Source organism: Nomascus leucogenys, chromosome 12, assembly GCF_006542625.1.
Source record: "Nomascus leucogenys isolate Asia chromosome 12, Asia_NLE_v1, whole genome shotgun sequence".
NCBI lineage: Eukaryota > Metazoa > Chordata > Mammalia > Primates > Hylobatidae > Nomascus > Nomascus leucogenys.
In genome coordinates this window covers 105,556,463-105,582,143 of record NC_044392.1, presented here as the reverse complement: position 1 = coordinate 105,582,143, position 25,681 = coordinate 105,556,463, and the positions used below count along the sequence as shown (strand labels likewise).

General features: G+C 39.1%; 1 protein-coding gene across 3 annotated transcripts in view; it reads right to left on the bottom strand.

Annotated features, from left to right (window-relative positions):
* Window positions 1–25,681, bottom strand: part of WLS (Wnt ligand secretion mediator) — a 130,768-nt gene that overhangs the window by 81,017 nt on the left and 24,070 nt on the right. For all 3 annotated transcript variants that reach the window (XM_030823162.1, XM_030823161.1, XM_030823160.1), the window contains exon 2: window positions 10,688–10,960. In XM_030823162.1, the coding sequence (XP_030679022.1) occupies window positions 10,688–10,931 (244 nt within the window). In that variant the 5' untranslated portion in view covers window positions 10,932–10,960. The remainder of the gene's footprint in view (window positions 1–10,687; window positions 10,961–25,681) is intronic.

The following is a 25,681-nucleotide window of genomic DNA, read 5'->3' as shown; positions in this document are numbered from 1 at the left end:
ATTTAAATACTGAAAGACCCAAAGTTAGAAGAGAAGGTGAAAACAAAAAAACACCTTCTATACGTTGGGTGCACCATTATGGGATGTGCTGCTTCTGGCTTCTCTGCTCTTCACATTAGTCAATGATGTCACCAGGTTTTTATTTTAGTAATCAGGATACACTTGTATGGATGCAAAGAGAATATCCTCATTTATATTCTAAGCTCAGAGCAGGAAATGAGACACGTGGGTGATCTGCAGCTGTGGCACTATAAACAGGGCCAGCCTACCACCTAGGCTGCACTTCATTCCCTGAAATACTGATTGGGAGATTTTAAAAAATTGAAAATATCATCATTTTAGAAAGACCAATGCATCTTCCGTGCAAGGATCTTAGAGTCCGCTGTTTGGTAGAAGGCTGACTCACCTGTATGGGGTGGTGCATGTGTTGTTGGGTACCATCTACCTATCTACACCACTGATGTACAAAGAGGAGATCCTGCCCTGGCTCCAGCCAGCTGTGCCGCTGTGGGCGAGTACCACGGAGTTCAAGCTTTCTCCAGCTGCTAAATTAAAGGATTAGTGCTTTAACTTGGGTCAACCACCCATTTGCAAACCTGACAAGAACCACAAACACTCTTACTTCAAAAATGCATATAACCAAATACCACCGATATTTTATATAGAGTATCAAGGGGTTGTCTTAGCCCTTACACTCCAGTCTAAACGGCTTGGTTGGTGATTATTAGACCAGCAGCCCTCTAGTATTCCTTTTAGCACTCCAAGCTAAAATAAAACAGCTGATGTTTAGTAACAATGTCTGCAAATTATTCAACACCATAGAAGAGTGTTTTGTTAAGACAAGAGACTAATCTAACACAATCTACTCGCCAATGTTAAATTGACCAGTAACCAACAGATGACTGGAAGAAAGTGTATGTAACTAGATATACCAAACTATAAATACTAATTTTAAAATCTTGGAAAGGTTTTGGAGGAGCCTTGCTCTATTTTTGAATTGGAATTTTTCATTTGCAAATACTTAACCAACCCACCAAGCCAGATAGAGCTCTACAGCGATGCCTATGGAGGAGCCTTATAATGACGTTGTCCAAGTAATGTGCTTACCAATAATCACTAAAGCCAAAGGCTGAAGGTTCCCATGCTCCTGCCAATATAAACACGCTCACAATGGTTCATTCCAAGGGAAGAGCTGTCAAGATGTGCCTGAAGATTTCCTCAAAGGGAGAGATAATTCATGAGCAAACAAACATCATGTCCTTAATCTCTTCTATCCTGGAGTAAACCCAATATAGTTTTCTCCCATGATTTCAGTTGCTTTCTATACCAAGTCAGTAAGTAAAACTGATTCATACTGGTAAATTCCAGGTTCCAGCCTTGGTTTGAAGGGGCACACAATTCAACAAGAGTAAAGGAGACTGGCCATGTAAGCCCATCCTGAATACTGACAACTTCCGTACCATTTACCTAACACTACAAACCCTACTCCATTTAAATATGAGATCTTTTTGCTGTATTTTGAGCTTTTCAACTTACCTTTTTTGGTGGAAGAGGAGGGAGGAGGAGAACAAAGGGAGAATTTGAAGTTTTTATTTCTGCTTGCATTGACTCAAATTGTGGTAAAGAAACTTAAAAGGTAGCTTTAAAATTCTAGTGACACTAGCCAACAATAAAAACTATCTAATTAGAAATGTTAGAGGTTTTTTTTGTTTGAGACAGAGTTGCTCTGTTGCCCAGGCTGGAGTGCAGTGGTGCGATCTCGGCTTGCTGCAACCTCCACCTCCCAGGTTTCAAGTGATTCTCCCGCCTCGGCCTCCCAAGTAGCTGGGATTACAGGCACATGCCACCACGCTGGGCTAATTTTTGTATAGACTGGGTTTCATCATATTGGTCAGGCTGGTCTTGAACTCCTGACCTCAGGTGATCCACCCACCTCAGCCTCCCGATGTGCTGGGATTACAGGTGTGAACCACTGTGCCCAGCCAAAATGTTAGATAGTTTTAACACTGGCTATAACACAGTCATAAATTAAAGAAGACATGGTCATAAATGAAAGAAGACCTCTTTTTGGTGGGAGGAGTAGTAGGGGTGGGAGAGTAGAGTTACACATTTCTTCTTAGCAGTTGCTTCAACATATTTTATTAATAAGGACTATCTGCTGAAGCATAGAAATACAATTATGTGAATATCATACTACCAATGGCCTGTTCCATCAGAGCAGGGATAGTTCTTATAGTGTATAAAATCCTCTGCCCCATTCAGCTCTCTTTATGGAGCTTTCTTCAGAAGCATCAGAAAACACAGAATTAAATATCACAATTCTTGTTGAAGGCCAAAAATTAGTCCCTAGAAGGATTCTTTGACTTTCATCCTTCTACAAATTCACCCGTCACCATTGTAGATAATGTGAGGGGTGAATTTGTAGAAGGATGAAATTCAGAGAATTTTTTATGGTCAATAGATTGTTCCTTTATTCCAGTTGTCTTCCCTTGATGTCCGCCTAACATTCCATAATAAATGGACAAATGGAAAAGCACAATTACTCTGCCAAAAGTCAGTCAACATTCTCCCAGGACGCTCAGCCATCTAACTTGAAAACTGACTGGTAATAATATCATTCTAATTACTTTAACTAGAAATTTGTTATACAGAAATGCTTTCAGTGTGGGGAAGGAAAACTCACTTGCCACTTATAGAAAGAATTCTGCTTCATGTGACCATTTGCAATAATGAAACAAGTAAGACTTAACAGTGGGTTCCAGTGTACAGCACAAGGATCAAGGCGAAACATAATGCTTTCATTACGTAAGAATAGGACAGACATTATTCTGGCTTTCCCCTACCCTTCATCATTTACCAATATTTCTTCAGTCTCAGGAATTTTTCAACCCCTGAGACTCCTAGATTTACTACTCAAGACACAGCTATCCATCTTGAGGCTTTCTGCCAATGGCTCTAGTGCTTCTATTTCAACAGCTTATAGATTTGAAAGCTGGAAAGAGAGATATGTAAACAAATCCTCTAACTTTGATCTACGCACCCAGGTTCCTCAAAAGAAGCCCTTGGAGAGTCTGGGGTATACTAACTATATGACTTGCAGTTGTAATCATCAGTGTGACAACCCATTTCCAGTGGGTACCATTTTAGCTAACCCAAACCTTTCTTTTCCTAATGAATAGAGTGACTTTTTAAAAAATGGTATCTTTGGGAAAGTATTTTAGAATGGCATCTGTTAACAAAACAAAAACACTCAAGTATATTTTCAAATAACAGAACTTGGCCTTACCAAGAGGTCTAAGACCATCAGGTAAGTAATCATTTTTATCAATGATTCATAAAACATCCAGACTCCAAATGTTAAGGCTGCCTTTTTTCTGACCCTCTTCTCTGCCTACTCATACTCCATTTCCTAACTCCTTTAGAGTAAAAATTGAAATCCCATATCCCTAACAACTAGACAGAAGCATCATGTTTACATCCTGACAAATTCATTAATTCTGTACCTCTGAAATATTCAGCAAAAAGCCAGCACTGACTCAATCATGGATTTCCACAGACAGGTCTGTTCAGATTTGTGATTGGTATTCACCGAAAGGTCAGTGACTCCTGTTCCCAAGCACCTACGAGTCTCTAGATTTTCTTAACTGGTCTCTTTTCCTCAGCTCTTACAGACTATTGTTTTAAAACTACCACCATAGTGAGGGGAAAAACAAACAAACAAGCAAACAAAAAACCCCCTTTTTTTGGCTCCCACTCCACTCATAATCAACATAACACAGACTGCTTCTGACCCAGATGTGATGGAAAGACAGGGGCACAGAGTTGGGGGAGGTTTCTCCACACACCCAGCAAGCAATCAATCACTTCCACAGCAGACATCAGCTGGGTGTCCAAAAATTCAGTTCCGTTTTGACACCACTTACCTGGAAATAGCATCAAGTCTCATAGGTTGAAAGCTCAGTCCCATATGGCTGCCCCCCACTTCAGATGCCCATCGCAAAGACAGGTTGTGGCCTGTTATAAATAGGCGTTCCCATGACCTTCCTTCTTAGGATTGATCTGCTACAGAGGCTCACAGAACTCAGGGTAACACTTTACTTATGCACATGTTATAAAGGATATGACAAAGGATACACAAGGACAACCAGATAAAAGACTCACAGGGTAAGGCATGTGGTGTGGCAGGGATCCCTGACCCTCTGGCAGCAGACAGATACCAGTCAACGGCCTGTTAGGAACTGAGCCACATAGTAGAAGGTAAGAGGTGGGTGAGCAAGTATTACAGCCTGAGTTCTGCCTCCTGTCAGATCAGCCGGCATTATATTCTCATAGGAGTGGGAACCCTATTGTGAAGTATTCATGCAAGGGATCTAGGTTGCATGCTCCTTATGAGAGTCTAATGCCTGATGATCTCAAGTTGAGCCATTTCATACCCAAACCATCCCTCATCCCCTCATCTGTGGAAAAAGTGTCTTCCATGAAACTGGTCCCTGGTGCCCAAAAGGTTGAGGATAGCCGTGATAAGGCACAGAGCACCCCTGTCCTCTCAAGGGCGCCATGCTCCGCGAACCTCTGCAAGTTCAGCTGTCTGGAAGCTCCCAGAACCCAGTCCTTTTGAGTTTTTATGGAGGCTTCATTACCTAGGCATGACTGATTACATTATTGGCCATAGGTGAGTGATTCAATCTTTAGGCCTATTCCCTCCTGGCTGTTGGTGGGTGGGGCTGAAATTGGTTCCCCGCCCTTCTAAATCATGCCTTGGTCTTTCAGGTGACCATTCTGAAGCTATCTGGGAGTCCCCAGCTATCAGTTGACTTATTAGCATGCAAAGAGGCATTCCTATCACTCAGGAGATTCCAAGAATTTTACAAGCTGTGTATCAGGAAATTTATTACTATAAAGTACCTTATAATGCCATTGTTTTTCTCCCAAAGGCACCAGCTTGATTAAATTCAGCAATTAAAACAATGGCCAACTTCTATAGTGTAAGTCAATGCTTTTCTAATTTTCTGAGGGTTTGGAAACTCAAATCCTAGCTAAAACCTGTATCACTTTCAAATGGAAAGATTTAAAGGGAATAAACATTTAACCCCAAGTGACTAGAAGTCACTTAAAATATGTAGTCCTTAGATTATTTTATCTACTCAAAGACTCTTCAAAAGCAGATGAAAACACTGCCCAGACATATATATCATAAACCCAAGCTTTAATTTCAGAGCCCAAACACAAAATCTCTTCTCATTGTTTGAAATCTGAAACTCATTTCAAAGACTGCCTGGAAAAGTTAAAAAAAAGAAAATGGATTGGTCGTGACCTTTCCTTACGTATGAAGTAATATTGTTACAGGTGAATCTCTGATAAGCAGGAAGCCATCATGTGTAATAGGATCTTATTTGCCACACTCCCAAACTCTTCTCTGAAGTCCTGTTCATTGCTGTCAGAAAGGAACCCAAAGTAATGGCAAACAATATAAAAAGTAGAGAGTCTCATGCATTCTTAATACCAAAATCAGAGAGAAATCTAGACCTGATGTGCCTGTTACACTAAAACGTGTGTATATGTATACTGCTGAATATACATAATATATATAATCTGTATAATCAATGCCTCGCTCAGTGTCCATCAGCAAAGGCAGAGAGGATAAATTTAAGGAAATGAATATTCCCACAAACACAACATGTAACTTCTCATATAAAAGCAGCCGGCCGGGTGCGGTGGCTCATGCCTGTAATCCCAGCACTTTGGGAGGCCGAGGTGGGCAGATTACGAGGTCAGGAGATCGAGACCATCCTGGCTAACACGGTGAAACCCTGTCTTTACTAAAAATACAAAAAAATTAGCCGGGCATGGTGGCAGGCGCCTGTAGTCCCAGCTGCTAGGGCAGGCTGAGGCAGGAGAATGGTGTGAACCCAGGAGGCGGGGCTTGCAGTGAGCCGAGATCCCACCACTGCACTCCAGCCTGGGCGACACAGCGAGACTCTGTCTCAAAAAAAAAAAAAAAAAAAAAAAGTTAGCAGCCAAAATGTGTTGCTGCTACTCATGAAAAATATTTTTTGGTGTGGTTTTCTTGACAGCTCCATTAAGAAACTTATTTTATACATTTATCAAAGGAATAATTAGTGGTCCATCTTGTTAACTTTTTAGTATGCCCCCTATTAAGTGCTAGTTCTCATGTTATAAGAAAATTAAGGATTATTTTTAAGATAGAAAGCTTGAGTACAGTATTTTTGTAGATGAGGATAAAATACTTCAGAGCATGAAGATGTACATGAGAAAAAAGTAAGACATTCGTATTTTGTTTACATATAGAAATGTTTTAAAGCTTTGCCAACATGGGCATTTTTGTTGTTTAGGATTAACATCTGCTGGGAAGTAATTCACCTGTGAAATTATTTAACAGGTAGAATTATTTCTTAGTTTCTGGTTTGGGAGAAATGCTCAAGAGTTGAGCTTAAAATCACTTTATTCACACTGCTAAAGCTGAAAAATGTAAATAGGGAGCTTTCAATACATTTCAAATGAGTTTGGAGAATTCTAAAATATTCAATCCATTTATAATGAATACAAAACATCATTAGAAACTGGCAAAAAAAAAAAGTAGCTAAAAGTATTTGAGTTATTTCACATTACTGGGAAAGTTTCTTTTAAAAAGTTCAGTTATAAATAACATTCACTAAACATATTTAACCTTTTTTCAATTTTGGTGGTATGATTGTAGAAATTTATCGTTGACTTTTAAAATTTCACCTAAACTTACCTGAGGCTCTGCATTATGTTACTCAATGATTCTGATGCCAAGTTTTGAAATCAAATTATAGGCCAGTCACCTTCAGTGATGTCAAAGGTAGAACCACAAGATAATCCAGCACTTTCCTCACAACCTGAAAACGGAATCTGTGGCAAGTACCTGCCCAGGTGTCAGACGATGCTCTAAAGAACTGCCTGTCATGTAACAGGCTACTTGGAAGTAGCAACATCCTATAGTCAGTTCTTAACTTCTTAACCACAATTTCATCAGTGCAAAAAATACAGGAGCAGTGGGGACCAGACTTATATATACTGAAATGTTAAACAACAAAACTCTTATTTTGAAGTGTGGGAGGGGAGGAAGCACCTCAATCAGTTGCTTTATGTTCCTTTTAGTGGCAGAAGAATGACACAATCCAATATTTTCATCCACAGCTTCCTGAACACAAAGCTGTGGATTTCATAAATGTAAACATACTGCATAATCTGCCCACTGGGAGTTCATAGTTTAGTAAGGACTCAGAAGACAATTCCACTGTGCAGACCACAAGGCTGAAAAAGTAAACAGCACAAGGCCAGTAATGAAGGATGTGTAAGGAAAGACAGATTATATCCAGGAAGGAATGAGGACGGGAGATGATATAGAAAATACCTAGGAAGACTCCAGGGGTATGTAACATTTGGGATGTTGTGAAGAATGAGTAGGTTTTTCTGGGAGGAGCCCTTCATTTGTGAGAAGAGGAATCACAAGAGAGGAAGAGGTAGGCAGGATCGACATCAGCGAAGACCAAAGGGAGAAACTCTCTGGATGTGTTTACAGGGCAGGAAACTACTCCTGTTGAGGATGCAGAGAATGGTTACAGGTCAGCCGTGAGGAAGGAGGCTGGAAAGTAGCCTTGAGCCAGGAAGGGAGAGGACTCTGAACACCAAGTCTTATTTGTTAGTCACTGAAGATGTTTTGAGCAAGGAAATGATAAATTAAAGCTAAAAGAGTCTCCTCGTTATCGGAGGTTTCACCTTCAGAGGTTTCAGTTGGCAGAGGTCAATCACAGTCTAAAAATATTAAAGGAAAAATTCCAGAAATAAACAATTCTTAAATTTTAAATTGCGCACTGTTCTGAGTAGCATCATGAAATCTTGTGCTGTCCCCCGATAAGAATCACCCCTCTGTCCAGCATCTCCCCGCTCCTGCCTGTCAGTCACTTAGCAGCCATCTAGGTTACCGGATCGACTGCTGTGTGCTACATACACTACTTGTGTGCAAATCATCGTTATTTTCTCTCATTATCGCCCCAAGGTGCAAGAGTAGGGATGCTGGCATTTCAGATGTGCCGAAGAGATAAGTCAAGTGCTTCCTTTAAGAAGATGAAAGTTCTCAACTTAAAAGAAAAAAAAATCTTATGCTGAGGTTGCTGATATCTACAATAAGAATGAATCTTCTATCCTTAAAATTGTGAACAGTGTATTTTTTGTTTCATTATTAATTATTGTTGTTAACCTTTTACTGCACCTAATTTATATTTAAACTTTATCCTAAGTATGTATGTATGTATAGGAAGAAACAGCATGTATGTATATAGGGTTCCATGCCATGATTTTAGGCACTGGGTGGTCTTAGAACATATCCCCTGTGGATAAGAAGACTTCTCTCTACTGTATGCTTCTTTTATAAAGACTAATCTCACTAACCAAGGTGTTGAAGTAAGAATTGGAAAAATGGCTGAATTTCAGCAATAAGGATAAATATAATTGGATAATTTTAATAGCTACTTTGAATTTTTAATTTTTTTAATAGTACTTACTATGTCCAGGCTGGGTGTGGTGGCTCACACCTGTAATCCCAGCACTTTGGGAGGCTGAGGTGGGTGGATCACTTGAGGTCAGGAGTTCGAGACCAGCCTGGCCAACATGGCAAAACCCCGTCTCTACTAAAAATACAAAAATGTAGTCCCAGCTACTCAGGAGGCTGAGGCAGGAGAATCTCTTGGACCCGGGAGGCAGAGATTGCAGTGAGCCAAGATCACGCCACTGTTCTCCAGCCTGGGTGACAGAGGGAGACTCTGTCTCAAAAATAAATAAATAAATAAAAAATAAGTACTTACTATGTCCTAAAAGTTTTACATAAACTAATTTATTCCTTAGAGTGAGTTGGTTAATTAGGCATTATTATCCAGATTTTACAAGGGAGGAAACTGGCTAAGAGCGGTTCTGTAACTTGCCCAATACTGCAGAGCTTTTAAAAAGTGGTACAAGGATTTGAACCCATTGCTGTAGGACTCCTAAGTCCATGCTCTTAAAAAACTTTCTATCTTACCCCCTGATCTAGATATAAATCAGGGAACATATTTCAAATGAAACTGTGACTCCATTGAAAAGTATGCCAGCAGGTAGTCAGCCTCTAAGATGGTCCTCAATGATCCCCATCTCCTGGCATCCATGCCCTTCTGTAATCACCTCCCTTGAGTGTGGGTTGAACTTACTAGTTCACTTCTAACCAACAGAATACAGCAGAAGTGATGGAATGTCGCTTGCGAGATTCAGCGTTTCCCCTCTCCAGCACCGCTCGGGCTCTCTCTCGGCTCACCATCCCTGGGGGAAGCCTGCTGCCACGTCGCCGCGAGGCAGTCTTATGGAAAGACCCATGCGGCAGGGGTGGAAGCCTGCCAACAACCATGTGAGAGAGAGCTTGGAAGCAGATCCCCCTCCCCCGGTGGAGCCCTCCTGCCTGATGAGACTGCAGACCAGGCTAACAGCTTCATTGCAACCTCGAGAGAGTTTGAGCCAGAGACTCCCAAACTAGATTCTTGACCCACAGAAATGAGGAGCTAAGAAATATTTATAGGTGGCCAGGTGCGGTGGCTCATGCCTGTAATCCCAGCACTTTGGGAGGCCGAGGAGAGTGGATCACCTGAGGTCGGGAGTTCTAGACCATCCTGGTCAACATGGAGAAAGCCCATCTCTACTAAAAATACAAAAATTAGCCAGGAGTGGTGGCGCATGCCTGTAATCCCAGCTACTCAGGAGGCTGAGGCAGGAGAATCTCTTGAACCCGGGAGGCAGAGGTTGCAGTGAGCCGAGATTGTGCCACTGCACTCCAGCATGGGCAACAAGAGCGAAAAAAAAAAAAAAAAGAAAAGAAAAAGAAATAGTGTTTCGATCTGTGGACAGGCCCTAGACAGAGCTGCCTTTAACACATCTTTTTCCCTTTCCCTCACATGCTTGATCCCATATCAGTCAAAAAAGGAAAAAAAAAAAAAGTTTTCTTCCTTCCCAGCCTAAGATTCCTGATACTGTCCCCAGATGCCATACATGTATTGGCCTCCCAGAAATCACCCAGTGATTTTCTCCCCATGAAAAGTTTATATGTCTCATGCCCTCAGAGTTTTGAACTGCAAATAAGCTAAAACAAACAAACAAACAAACAAACAAACAAAAAACCTGGTTTGGTGGGGAAATGGGTGCTCATGGGTTGGCATTTCCATTTTGGTAGGGATCTTTTTCTAAGGCCATAGCTTTACTCAAAGCCCAGTGGAAAAAGACATTTAAAAAAAAAAATAAAAACCTTTCAGGAACCCCCAAGTCACTCCATTGGGGTGAACTCCCCTGTGACACTAGAGAGGCGATGAAGCTTGGTGGTTAGGGCAGTTTTCTGAGTCAGAAATCTCAGCTTTTCCACTCTCTAGACTTCAGATCATGAGTAACCTCACTGGTGCCCAAGTGTTCCATCTGTAAAATGAAATAATAAGACTACCTCAAGGAACCTGGTGGGAAGATTAAATGGGTTAATACAGGTGAAGTACACAGAAAGTGCCTGGTAAGTAGTCAATAATTGTTTGCTATTACTATTACCATTTTTACTTTGATTAGAATTGGCTCAGAAAGAACCCAAAGAGGGAAATGCTCAAAGGGAAGAAAGGGATGAGAGGAGAGTACACTTAACTGATTTGGTTGTTTAGCTTGAAGGCAATGTCCAGCTGCAGGATAAACAGCATGAACTGGAACCAAGGACTCATCTCCATGTTGGGGAGGGGAATGTGGACGGAAAACACGATGTCATTGGCTTCAATTTCCCTTGGAATGGCTTCTTCGATGTCTCGGATCTTGTCACAATGATTGGGTCCCCAAGGCATGAACCATTTTGTCTTGTGATGGTTCTTACGGGCATCCACACATTTCACCGACATGTAGGACACTGCCGTCGTGGGCCCTGGAGCTGAGCAGAGAAAGTTTGTCTGTTTTAGAAAAACCATCTACTGAAACTACTGTTTCTGGTTAATATTCTTTCCACTCCTGTGTTCCCTCCAGTTTTTGTACCGCCTTCTACAACTGGGGCTCAGCGACACTTAGGGATCTTCCAAACCCCGGTGAGGATCTTTCAGTGACCTCCAGAGGTGTCGTAACAGTATCCCTGAGAACCTTCCCATTATGTTTTCAATTGCTGTGAAAGAATACATTTGTAACCAATCTAGTTATACTTCTGCACTTCAAAACGATGTCACAAAAAATCAACTGTGCTGCAGTTCCCACCTGATTGAGGTCTTGGAGAGCTCTGGTGCTTCATAGAGAACAGTATCTAAAGTCAGAAGACCTTAGTCTTCAAACCTGGATTCGAAGCCTGGTTAAAAACTTACTGTCCGTGAATCTTGGGTAAGTCAGTTAAATCTGTAATAGCTTCAGGACCCTCATCTGAGAAACGAAAGAGTTTCTAAGATTCCTCTTGGCTCTAAAATTGTACAACATTGCTTTTGCTTAAGAACTAGGGGTCACCACTTAGCTTGGTACCTAGCAGAGAATGGGAACTCAGACACTGACTGATACTTCAAAAGTGTACTAAAATATAAATGATGCACTTCAAGACAGCAAAGCAACTTTGAAATGTGTAACTTTAAAAACATTATTTTGTGATTATATAATGGTTATATGATTATAATATTAATAACTTGGAAAATACAGAAATTTTAAGTTCAAAACAACATTTACCCAAAATCCCACTAGAGGGAAGTAACCACTGTTGGAAAAATGTCAAAATGCCATCTGTCTTTTCTATGACTGTGTAATTAGATAAAAAGTTTACACATGAATTAAATTGTGTAACTTTAAAATATACACAAATATTAGCACATTTATAAAATAGTTATATCATGCACAGTTTTGTAGTCTTTTCTTTTTATTCACTTAGAAAAGCAGAGTAGTGTGTGATAACACCAGCTCTGGAGGCAACCTGTCTGGTGTCAAATCCTGGCTCTCTCATTTTTAGTTGTGTCACCACAAATCCACACTAGGAAAGTTTTGGGCAAATTACTAAGCCTATCTCTGTATCGGTTTTATCTTCTCTTAGATGGCAATAATAATAGTACCAATCTTTCCAAGGCACTGCATATTTTAAACAAGTTAATGTATTAAACCACTCAGAGTAGTGCTTGGGCACACACAAAGTATAAAATATTCGCCATTGTATCATATTTTCTTTATAATTAAAATCTTTCAATTAGTAGTTGCAAAATAGTCACTCACACAATACACCAAAATCAACTTCTCCTTCATCAGTTTGTAAAGGTTATCTATAAGAAAAATCCTTTGCCTAATATGTTTTGTTGGAAATTTCTCCTAAATTTTCCATCTGCTATCTAAATTTGTTTATGCACAGTTAGAGAAGTTCCAGATCTTATATGGAATCCCTCTTTTATGTTTTTTCCCCCATGCTTTTGTGCTTAGAGAAACTGACCTTCTTCATCTCAAAATTCAATAGTCATCTATATTGACTTCTATTTATTTTTTGCAATTTCATTTTTTCTAATATTTAAACAGTTGATCCATCTGAAAATTGCTATAAGAGATGCGGTGAGGTTCTAGTTTTATTTCTTAAATATTTAAATTATAGTTTATTGAACAGACCCTCCCTTTTGTTGATTTACCATATCACTGTTAACCTTTATGTATATAAGCATACGTTTCTGAACATCTGTTCTTTTCCATGCATTAAACTGTCAATTCACGGGTCAGCGAAACATTGCTTTGAATTCTATAAATTTATTATTTTTATCAATATCTGCTAGAGTAACTCTCTTCCCCAATCCATTTCAAATTTACATCTTTTTGCTAGGATATTGAAGATTAAATTTATAAATAATAAATACATAATAATAAATTAATGTGGACAGAATTAGCATCCTTCCCCAGCATTTAAGTTTTCCCATCCAAGAACAGTACTTGCTTCTCCATTGTCTACAATCTGTTTTTAAATTTCTTGGGAAACTTTCATTGTTTTCTTTATGTGGGTCCTACTAGTGTATTTTAAAATAGATACCTCTGCAAACCTTTGAAAGTTAGTAGTTAAAAGGAAACATCATAAATTATGGTTTATGTGTGTGGTTTAAATATGTGTATTTCTGTGCATCTGATACTTGGTATATTATGTTTGCAGAAATTCTCTCTTATTTAATAGAGATCAGATGGCAATGGAGAGACATGAAGAGCAAAAAGAAAGTTATATGAGGCAAAAATGTGTATTATTAATATTCTGCCCTACTTCTAGTGTTCAAATCCACATTATTTTTCTATTCTATTAAATATCTATTTTAATGATACATTTTTAATAAAATGTTATGTTTGTAAGAAGTTAGGACAATGCCTATTAACACTTACCAGAAAACTTAACACCACTAAGCTCTAGCTGAACATCCTTCATGTAGAATGCTGAACACTGCAATACAAGTTGCCACTAACCCCTGCTACAGACGTTTTTCTTTAAAACTCAAAACTGTATCACAAAGACCTCACATCTAATCCATCTAAAATCAGACATCTGACTTATTCTTAGAAATATGAGTCAATCAAACTTTGGTTATCCTGACTCAGCTAAATAGCCCACTGACATTAGAAAAGCCAAATGGCACATTTAACTGAACCCTTTTTAATGTGGTTGGAGAAATAAACAGTGAGACAAAAGTCATGAATTCTATTTTCGGCTAACATACTCAAACTGACTATTTGCTGCAGAAAATAGTTACTACATTTTAAAACTTCTATTCTTCCAAAATGAACCTAACCTTTTTTTCTTTATTTTTTACCTTCTTGAAAAACAAGTCTCTCACTTCTCAGACCAAAACGAAAAATAACTGGCTGAGTTGCTCAGCTAAGCTCCAAAACCACATTCCAAACTTAATAACAGAGAAGCTGAACACTTTACGGTCACAAAGGCAGCATTTTTAATGAATTCAGTGAACGCCTGCCTTTTTAGGGGCCTGCATTATTTTCATCCTCTCATTAGTCTAGTGTTTCTTCTATAAAGAAAAAAAATCCCAGAAATACTAATATTTTCATAAATATCATGGCAGTGAACTTGGAGAAGCCTCAAGTGCATCTCAAGCTATACTATGAGAATCACAATTTTTTTCACTTGAATAAATTAGTCCTCAAGTCTCAAAAATGTTTTCCATAACTTCAAAACCTGAAGATAATTCAACATTTTCCGTTTTTCTAATAGTGTTCAAAAGAGAAAACACATGTATTGCTTGAGAAAGTAAACAGACATCCTGATATTCAAACATGGACAGTTAATGTTCCCCCAATAATATATTCACAGCTCAGTGCAATGTCCTACTCCAGCTAAAAGTGAATTCCCAAGTGTTTCTTTATATAGACAGCATTATCAAGTAAACCAAAAGCAAAGCTTATAGCTGGTAGCTGGTCACCTACCACAGAAGGTGTTTTCATTAGCTATAGTCAAAATTTTAGCTACATGGGTCACAAATTGTGTCTAGAATCAAAAAAATTTCGATCTGTCTTTAAATTTTTTTAAAGTGTGTGGGATTAAGAGAAAAGAGCTAAATGGAGGAAGTTTAAATTATCTTCAACCTTTGAACAAGCCACAATAACAGGTATTTGTAATGAAGGCCTTAGTCACTTGCGTGGTTCTAGGGATTAATAGAGTTTGTGTATTCAAGAGGGGGCTGGATAAATTCAGGGCAACAAACTGAGCCATGTTTGCTCAGGTGAAAGCTAAAAATAACCACTCCCCAGTATTCCTAGGATAGTAATGCAATATTACCCAGCTGCCTCAGCACACGTTATAAATGTCTCCTCCACCCACCCATAGCATAAGGTTTAACTGAAAACAAGTAGGCCAAAAACTACTTCTACACCAGACCAATTCAATGACAGAACGATTTGGCCAAAACTAAATACGCCTAGTCACTGTAAACTGGTTAACTCATGGCTGGTTAAGATAGCCTTGGGAATATGCACAGAAGTTATAAAACCATGAGCTATTTATCAAAAATGCAGTCCATTATGAATTCAGTTCTTTTTACTTTATCAAACATGACCATTTTATTTTGTCTGTATTTCAATACAGTATTTTTGGCTTCCACTTTTCCACTATAGTACACAAATCGTGAAATGTGATTCTACACAACATTTAATGTTAAAGTGATATGAAATCAATAAGACTTCTAACAAATTCAAGGTGTGAAGAAATGTACAACCACAACTTGAGGTCTCTGAAAATTCAGTGGTCTGTCAGTTACACGAATTACTATGGCTCACAGCATATTGTCCGAATTTGTCTTGAGTATCTACCATGCACTAGACACTGCCGGTGCTGGAGTAACCCTAATAGGCACCAACCATATGGAACGTACAAATAATGGAGGAAGCGGACAATAAATAAACAATTTCAGGGAAAAATAATTTTGATGAATGTTATATGTAAACTGACATTCCCTAAGAAAGGGCAACAGCCAGATATTTGGGAGGTGGGAGAAATGAATACACTAGAATGACAGGAAAAACCCAGTCATCGTCACAACATAACCTTGAATAAAAATGTAAGTGAACAATGACTAAACCTGTAGTACTTCTTTTGGAAGAATATTCATTGACTCCAGTCAGCTTCCTGTTATTTCACTTCAAATGGCTATCCAGTTTACAAATTACTATCTAGCCAACCGCTAGCATTTATCATGCTTAAAATTGAGTCAACATTAAATCATTAGCCCCCATTCCTTCCAGAACCTGTAATTTAAGAGTTAGACAGAGAGAGATACAAGACTTGGTTGCCTCTTAGAAAAGTTAAAATAAAACTAAAACAACATGCTGACATGACACATGGTCTCCATTTAAGCCAGCATAGACTATTTATTTCTTTGCTTTATTACGAGTAATGAACATTTCTTTAGCAATCACCTAGGAGCATTACTATTATGCAGGTACCGTACTAACTAAAGACAGAGACAAATGGCCTCCCAAACCCCCATTTGCTCACAGGCTAGTGTGGGAGGCTGAGAAGTTCACAAAGAATTACATCCTGATTGGAAATTTCTCCGACAGAGGTTTGCACAGATACTCCAGTTGTAAAAAGAGCTGAGGGTGGCTTTCGGCAGGGCTTAGCCTTGGAAGAGAGCAGGTAATAGCCAAGGGAGAATGGGGGATGGCCAAGGAGGGAAGGTGCTGAGGTAGAAACAGAACATGTGCTGGGTCATAGAATATCTAAAACAATCGTATTTTCTGCAGATATCTGTGCTTGAATGTTAAAAATTAAAAAGAGATCATTTAACAGGTGAAAACTGCAGTACACTCTTATCTCTGTGTCCACCCTTGCCTTTTCTAATCAGTGGTCTAGTTCCAACTAGAGTGCCTTGGCCTCTGCTCCCAATAGTCCCGGCTGTACTCTATAGAGCACCATAAAGAAGGAATAATAAACAGACCCACACATAACAAAGAACTTTTATTTGGCAGGAATGTTTCCTTTTATGACACCTATCTCTGCCCTGTAACTAGCCACAAGGCCAGACCAGAGATCTGCGGGAGAAGGGGGAGTGAGAGGGTGGTCAGGTGCGAATGGAGAAGCTCCCCGTCCTGTTCCCACAAATGGCCCCAAAGAGCCTTTGAAGTCTCATTCATCAGGTAACAACAGCCTTCCTCTAAATTAGAGGAAGAATGTCTGCCTTGCAACGAAGATGATGTTTAAAGAATACTCTGCTTTGGGGTACAAGGGGAAGGAATGCGGAGAATAGACCAGTTGAAAAGGGAATTCCTGTTTATAAGAATTAATAATCAGAACACCACCATTTTAAAAAGTAATGACTTAAAGTAAAAATGGTCAAAGATTTCAGAAATGTTTTAGAGAATTTTATGTTCACAATAGAATTTATCTAACAAAAATGATAGGAACAACAATACACATTGATTTAAAAACATACAAAAAGTTGGTAGCAGATACTTTCTCCTCTTGACTTGAGACATTGATTTAACACCTGAAAACTGATCTCAGTTAAAAAGCTGCCAGCACCATCTCTCCACCTGTAAAAATGTGAATGCTTCTTTATATTTTATAATTTCATTTTATTTATTCTCTATCTTGTTCCATGAAACATTTTAGGGTACTAGAAGTGGTTAGTAGCCTTTATTTTTTAAAAATAATTGGGACAGATTTCAAAGGATAGAATTAATGTTGGGGCGGGCTTGGGCAGAGACTACAAATCGCTTGGTCTATGCCTATATCTTCTGAAGTTTGGGGAGCTGATATTCTCCAGCTATTGCTTTTTTTTTTTTCCGGCTATTGCTTTTGAAGCAACAGCTGAGAAATATAAGCTCCTCAAACTTTTGAAGCAATAGCTGAAAAATGAATATAAGCTCCCAAAACTTTTACCTGATCTATGAAGTTGAATGGCTCAATATCCATTTTACTTTGAAATGTAGAGAAAACCTCCATTGCACTATGAATGGTATTTATAAGAACTAAAAGGCATATGCCCAAATTGGTTCTGAGCTCTGCCTATCTAAATATCTCTGCTTGCCTTATGAGAACTTATATAAAACATACTGAGCACTTAAACCCTTGGGCAACTGCAGAGTCTGCTTTGGATTTTTTGATGTATCAAGGTGGGGAGGGTCGAAAAGAGGGAGAAAGGGAACACAGGTGTCAGAAAAGGCTAGATGAATTCCTGTTATATAACTACATTTTTTTTAAATGCCCCCAGAGTACTTATTTAACCTAAGAAAATCTTTAGCTAAATTTAGAAATTAGCTTTAAATATGCTCGATTTTCCTTAGACATTCCACATGCCTTTCGCCAGCTCAAAAGCCTTAATTCTGGTTAAAAGGAAACGTGAAATATACTGCACAACTTAAGTGGCCAGATCATATTAACTGGCTGGGCTGTGAGGTCTTACAAGCCAATCCTGCTTACCATTCACTGAAAGTCAGTTCCTAAAAAGATTTCTTAATATCTGCCATACCACTTATCTAAGTTTTGGATGGCTAATTAGAATGAGCTCTTCAAAAAGTTCAGCTAAAGAAAGTGCAAATATTTGCATTAAATTGACTTAGTACTTAAATGATTCAGTGTGTTAATTCTTTTACTGAAATTGCTCTGAAGTTATAGTAGACACTTATGCTATCTCCACCACCTACTTTGAAGAGAAGATTCTCCTATATTTCAACCATACCCATTAAATCTTACCAGCTTACTAAATGAAGTATTATTTCACAATTCAATCTCAATTACTGGAGAGCTGAAAGTGTGTCTACAGAGACTAGACCAGAAGTGATTTTTAGAATTATCAAAGTTATGTCCTTGTGCATGAAATGGGGTACGCTAAGTGAAAGGAAATTCATTCTTGCCAGCCATTTTCAGTTAGTTATGCTAACATCTGTTCTAGGAAAGCTAATTTTTTTAATAGAGCAGAACATTCCTTTACACTGAACCACTACCACCAAAACACACAAAACTACACAGCAGAGTTGAATGCAAAATAACTTGTACCGTACACACACAAGTCAAGCACTTATTTAAAAATAGTTCTCTACAACATAAACTTAGGAAATTACAGACATTTTTGCAGCAAATTTCCAAAAATTGTAGCAAACACTTGTGTAATACCTTCCGACTCAAAAATATTGAAAAAATCCTATGTTTACATTTTAGGCACATGAGGATTTTAAATGCTTCGCCTACAACGTCAATTGTTGTGGAGCCAAAGATGTAACCGCTTTGAAGAATAGAAGAATTACCCTATATTTGTCAGGATCTACGTGGCAAACAAGCGCCACTTGGCTTACATTACCTGCCTGGCTTGGATCCCATGGAATGGAGGAGCATCGGAACCAAGAGGAAAAAAATTAAAGTGCTTTGGGACAGTGAGCCAAACTCTTACATAGTATTTGAAATGGTGTGGTAAACATGAAATTATTTTATGCTCAAGACTGGTGCTAGTTTTTTTACCCTCTTTTTGAAAAAATAATAAAATGCACATAAAGGGCCCTGCCAGAGGTTTAGCTCATAAAATCTGCCAATCATTAGATGTGTCGCAATCCAGCAGTGGCCTGGATTAGGACTCAAAAACTGACCCTTACCACCCTTGGTGTCCTGCAGCAAAGAGAGCCTACATCGAAAAGACTGACGGAAGTACATCAAATTACGAATTTCTCTATCCCTGAAAAATGCCTACAATTTCTGTTTCTCCACCACTCCAGAAATACTCAAAACAGCAAAAATTAAATACATATGAAGTGAACACAAAAGACCTCCACAGAAAAATCAGTGGCTCATCTGTTGACGCTATTGCTCATTGCTCGGCTGCCCAGTCATCTGGGCTAAGTTTTGATTTTGGGCCAGTGCTTCAAAATCAGCAACCTTTCAGCCAAAAGACTGTGGAATGCAGCCAAGACCACCTATGGAAAGTGAATTATAGCATCTTTAATTCACTACCTTGGGCTATGATCTCATAAACCCAGCGTGGAGGGAGCACCAGTTCTTGTGTGGGAAATCTCTCAGAGCCCCCGTGGAGGCCCCCAAAGTGGCTCTGGCAAAGCTGTAGGGGTGGAGGTGACAAAAAAGGGGACACCTGGCTCTCCTTCTTAAATAAGCTCACCATGGGCACACGTTTATATTGGAATTTTAGGATCAGAAAATACCAAAATTAAATTTTCTAGAAGAAACACAGTCAGTGGCTTTGTTCTAAAGTGCCTATTACACTCTACAAGTTTCCAACGTTTGTTATTTAAAATAATCAGACATCTATTATTCATAAATTACATACATTCTTTTATCAATATTATTAATAATAAACATGAATCACAACTAGTATGTGAATTGCAAACAACTTTCACATACATAGATTATCAAATCCACCTAGTTAACAAGTCACATAATTAGCACCATTGCATATTAGAAGATCAGTGGTTTTTGTCTCATCAGTAAATAGAGCTAGGACTGGAACCCAGATGTGATTTCATATCCAATGCTCCTTCCAATACAACTATCTGTTTATTTATTAACGCTCACTATTTATTAGCACTCTCAGATTACCTGAGGTAGTTGCAGAGCTGAGGGATGAATGAAGACGATTGTGGCCGTAAGTAGCTTGCTGAAGCTCCATAGGCAAGGCACTACCAGCACTGGGCTGGCGTCACACAAAGGGAGCCAGCAAGATGGCTTTTCTGGGAGACTTACAGCCAGGGACAGAGTACCTCTAAGACTTCCATAAAGGAAATGATGGAGTAATAGACTCCTGAAAATGCACTAAACTCCCTTGAATCTAACAGATACTCTCCCCGTTTCTACCAGGTCTTGGTTATTACTTCATATTGCAGGTAGGCAGTGTTTAGGATGTTAGCCTAGACAAGATCTGACTCAGGAAGACAGCGCTGCCATGGAAGTCTATGACAGCACTTGCAGGCATAGTAAGAGACAGGGATTCAAGTCAGAGAAAATCTGAGTCCAGAGCGACCTACGGAAGAATTACTGATAATTCAGGTAGGCAAACAATGGCACAGTTTGACTCAGGAAAGGGTGGGTTCCTTATCCACGGAAACATTCGGGAAGTAAATGGATAGATAAGAGCAAGAGCCTGAACTAAATGTAAGTTCCTCTCAGTCACGCCACAATGATGAAGTCTCCTATCCATGCATATGGTATGCCAGGGAATGGAGAAATTAAGGTCCAACAAAGAGCTGCACATAGTTTATTGATTTGTTTTCTACTTTCTGACCAGTTCCAGATAAACAGATAAAAGCAATTAAAGTACAGGGCCTTCTGAATGGTCAAAAATTTAGTGTTGTACATTGTAAGTTAAGCCTAAGGGCAAGTAAGACCTGTTAATGTCTTTATCTGGAATTTCACACATGCCAAGAATAAGCATATTTCCTTCCCCGATTATTCAAAGAAAACACAGGCCCTTATAATTTGTAAATTTCCTAGAATTGAGGGTAGAGGTACATTTTAAGGGTAACTTGCGGTTTTAACATTCACATTCTTGGGAATTATTTTGTTTAAAACATTGAAATCACAAAATTAAATAGTCTATGCAATTATTAAGTACTTTAAATTTCATCAGTTTTAGGTTCTAGCTCAAGGGCCCTCTCTCCTTCATTTAATTTGTTAAATGCCTATAGTGTGCCAGCTGGAGGCCTCCTCTGATTTTCCTTCAGTTGACAAAAGATCCTTACTTCCTCTCGTGCCAGTATCACCTGGTGTATGTCTTTATTATAGCATTCTACTTTATTTGCAGGCATCACTTCTGAACCCTACAAAATTATAAGCTCCCAAGAGGAAGGACTACATCTTATTCTGCCTTGTGCCACTAAGCACAGAAACTTAAACATGCAAGTCCTGCAGACTTGAACTATTTATTATATGGCTTTTGTGTCATAAACATACTAATGTAAGTTATGCTCAATGTAACTGACAAACTTTTATCAAATGCCTACTAAGCATCATTTTTTAAATGCCATAGTGGATTAATCCTTGTTCCGCCTGTATCAAAGTACATTTAGACCGGCACTCAGTGACAGTTTGGGAAGAAGCCAGAGCTGCCTTCCATGAGGCCGACCTCCCAAGGTCACACATGTGCTCAAGAGAGACTCACTTCCTACAAATACTTATGACCGTTCTTCCAGATCTGTGTCAAGCAATATATTAGGTGAAATACTGAATTTTGAAGATCAAAACGAACTTTTCCTAAACTATAACCCAATCCACAACAAGAAAAGTAATTTACACATCCAAAGAAATTAGATAGTAGGCAAACAAAAAAATGGTAATTTTTTTTTAAAACTGCTCCCAAAGGGTTTGTGGCCAACATTAATACTGCAGGAACATGTTTAGATAACTGCTGTTCAGCATAGTTCCTGGAAATAGTTTCTCAAAGCCAGGACTTACAGTTATTTACCTTCTTCCAGCACTGCCCTGAGGGTTTTAAGGCCGAAATGAATAGAAAGTAAATGGGGGGAAAAAATGAGATAAAATGTTCACATCTCAGCCTTTAGTGTATATAACTAATGTTTGAAGATTTTGTGACAAAATCTGTATTCTTAAGAACACAGGTAGGGAAGACTTTGGCCATTTCTTTAACACCCTCTAAACAATACCTACCAGAGAAAAAGCAAACACTCCCTTCTAAAAGCATCAATATTCTACTTCTGAGATCAAAACTACAAAACAGGCTCAGACAGAAACCTGGGCAAAGGAACCTTCTGCTGCACGTATGTGCTATTTCCCAGAGATGTAGATGATTTTTTTCTCTCTGCCCCAGTGAATCACATAGGAAAGTTCTCAAAGAATTAGTAAAGAAAAACCGTGAAAAATCTTCTCGGTGTTGAAGGAAGAGTGGAGTGTAGCCGGTATCAGAAGTCCTGAAGTGACTCAGAAATTCAGAAGGGTGACAGGCAGGGGCAGTTTTTACTAGAGGAAAGAGCAATGTAGGACGAACAATTTACTGTCCCTGTTGATATACATAGGATGTAAGTACAAGAGAAGTCAAGGATGTCCCCAAATTTCTCGCATAGGCAGTAGATGAGTGATGTCATTCACTAAGACAGGAATCAAAGAAAAATGAATGACATGTCATATCACAGGTAGAATTTGTAGAAGCTGGAGGTGTATAGCTTGTTTAAAAGGGGGGCTTAGTATGGAGGGTTGAAGATAAAAGGTCAAATATGTGAATGACTAGATGTGGAGGAGGAATTAGATTTACCCTGAGTGATTCCAATCTTGCAAGTTCTCAGGAAGGAAATCTGAGATCAATAAAATGCAACTGGCCCACAATTCACCACACCAGTGGAAGAAAATGAGCTGCCGGCACCTGTGTGAGTGGAGGTGCTCTGCAGTTAACACTTGGTGAGTGCAAAGAATGCAGAGGACATTTGAGCACCGGGTAGGGATGGAAAGGTGACTTTTAGGGTCTTTGCTATCGTTATTATTCTATGGGCATTCTTCATATATAATATTTAGAGCTTCGATTCTGGGCCACAAGTTGATCTGCTATTCCTGAACTACTACAAATTTGAGCATAAGAATCTTGGCAGAATGAATTATCCCAGGACTCATGATTGCTGGGTTCTAGCAACGGATATGCATTAATCAGGCAAATTATTCAATCAATCTTGGGCCTTAGCTTTCTCAACTGTAAAAGGCAGTATTTAAACTGTTAAGCACTTTTAACTCAGCAATTATAGGATTCTAAAAAGAATGTGTATGTACTCTATGTTATGATGAAAGTTATTCATTTAAGTTTAAAAAAAAAAGTTCCTTCAAATTAGTACTTTGAAGAGTTCTGGCTGCCCCTATCAGGCCCCTCCTCCCCTCCTTGTCCTTATATTTTCTGTTTATTATATGTCCTTCTGTTAGAGAACAGATCTTAATGGTCCTGCTCTTACTCTGTTACTGTTTGGGATCTGAATGTGTTCTGAGTGTTTCCTGTCTTCCAACAGCTGGAGAGATCAAAGAACTGTTCCTAAAAGCAAGGACAAGTGACAGCCAACTGCATAGGTAAAATTTCCTACTGACGTATTCAGCACAGTGAATTATACCCCCATAATTTATACTATGAGAAGGTAGGTCTAATCTAATAATAATAAAGACCTTTAGGGGAAAACAACAAAAAACACCATTCCAGCTTCCAGCCAGTGGTCCATATACTCACAGTCTAATACAACAGAGACATTCCAATACAATGAAATAATTTGGATCATGTCCAGCCTCTATTTTTTAGGATGATAGAAATAAGCTCAAGAGAGCTAAGTCTATTTATTATTCAGAAGAAATGAAAGTCATAGCATACACTTCTAAGCCAAGAGATCATTGACAAAATTTGCTAATGAAATCAATTCATAACTTTCTTTCAGATTTTCATTTAAACTGCTGGGTTCCTAATATATTTCAAAATTTACCCTGATTACCCTCTACAAAAAGTATGTCATAAGAGAAAACAATGATTACAGGGTAGCAAGGGACTTACTTCCACAGGAACGGTTCTTTATGTTGCTGAAGGCAATTACAAAAAGAGAGTAAGAAAAATTAAAAGCAAGAGCTAGAGCTCAGAAAACCTTGGGTTCAAATCCCAACTCTGTTACTCACTAGTGATTCAGTGGGGTGGCTTACCTAGCCTTGTGGAATGCCAGTTTCCCTTTTGTAAAAGTGTACTAAAGGTACTCACCTCATAAGTTTATTTTGAGAACAAAATGATTAATATAAAAACCCTATTACAGTACCATGAAAATAGTGAAGCCTTAAGGAATGTTAGCTGATAATAATAGTGCTGTCAACAAATGAGAAGAATTGGAATCTGGTGGGAGATGAAGGCCTACTCCATGTTCTCTGTTCTGTCTTCTTGCCCTGAGGGGTGTGTGTTCATCAACATTTAAGGAACTAGAAGGTGTGCATCTTGGATGTTAAAAACAGGGGCTCCCCTCACCTATCAGTGAACAGCCCCAATACCAGAGATGATTCTATACAAATTTTAACTTGAACATCTAAGATATCCCTGAGAAATATCCCAGGCATATCTTAAGCAGCCTGTTATTTGAGGGAACACAGAATTAACCCTTGGTTTTATCCTTAGAAAAATGGGATTATTACATCTTTTTTCACAATTATCTTCACAAATTATTATAAAATAATTATGGCAGAGCAAAAACTATTGACACGGGTATTTGCTACCCTTTCCCCTCCTCTCTTCAGATAAAGAGAATGCTGGTTTTGCCTCTTCTGTCACAACTCCCTCACCTGCCCCACGATGAGGATTCAACTATTGCTAGATGGATTCTTTGAGTTTTCATGATGCACAATCAAAAGACAGGGGATAGGCAGAAGACGTGGGCTTGAGGTCGGTGGGGAGAGGGGGGCGGTTTACCAGCGGGAGTATTGGGGAGATTTTGAAAGAGACATGTTAGAAACATCAAAGTGGATGGGAAAGAAAATAGGGATTGCTAGAAGTACTGCTAGAGATTATCTGTCCCCTTTACCGTGCTTTGACAGTTAAAGAACAGAAGTTGTTAGGCCACTTTAAATTCACGTTTGGTTGACTGCCTGTTTCTCTGACAGAATCCCTACTTGGAGACTGGACCAAAGAGGCCACGTCTTCCATAGAGGCAACATAAGAAAACAAGAGGTGCAAAAACATCATGCAAACGTTAGACAGGATTTATTGTGTTCGCACATGACATGGGGAACACTGAAAGGATTGATGTCTTAGGCATGCTAGGAGTGTGGGTCTAGAATGCATAAGGTTAGAGATAGGCCTGCACTGGGCCATCATCTTATTTTAATATTTTGTCCAAATTCTGGGCTTCTCACAATCAGAGAGCTATACCTACCAATTTTCTCTTATTATTCTTGGCTGCCCGGTCCCCATCCCTCTACTCAGGGATTTTTCAAGCTTTGCACTAATGGCATTTTGGGTTGAATAACTGTTGTGGGGGTTTGGCTTGTGCACTGGAGGATATTTAGCAACATCCTTGGCTTCTACCCACTAGCTGCCAGTAGCATCTTCATCCCCACTGCTGGCAAGTTCAGGGGGGCTGTGGGTGGGAGAAGTCTTCTCCAAACATTGCCAAATATTCCCTGGGGAGCAAAACTGCTTCTGGTGGAGAACCTCTGCTTTACCCCAATCATCCAGGCTTACGAGAAAAATTCATACTCCATCAAGCCATT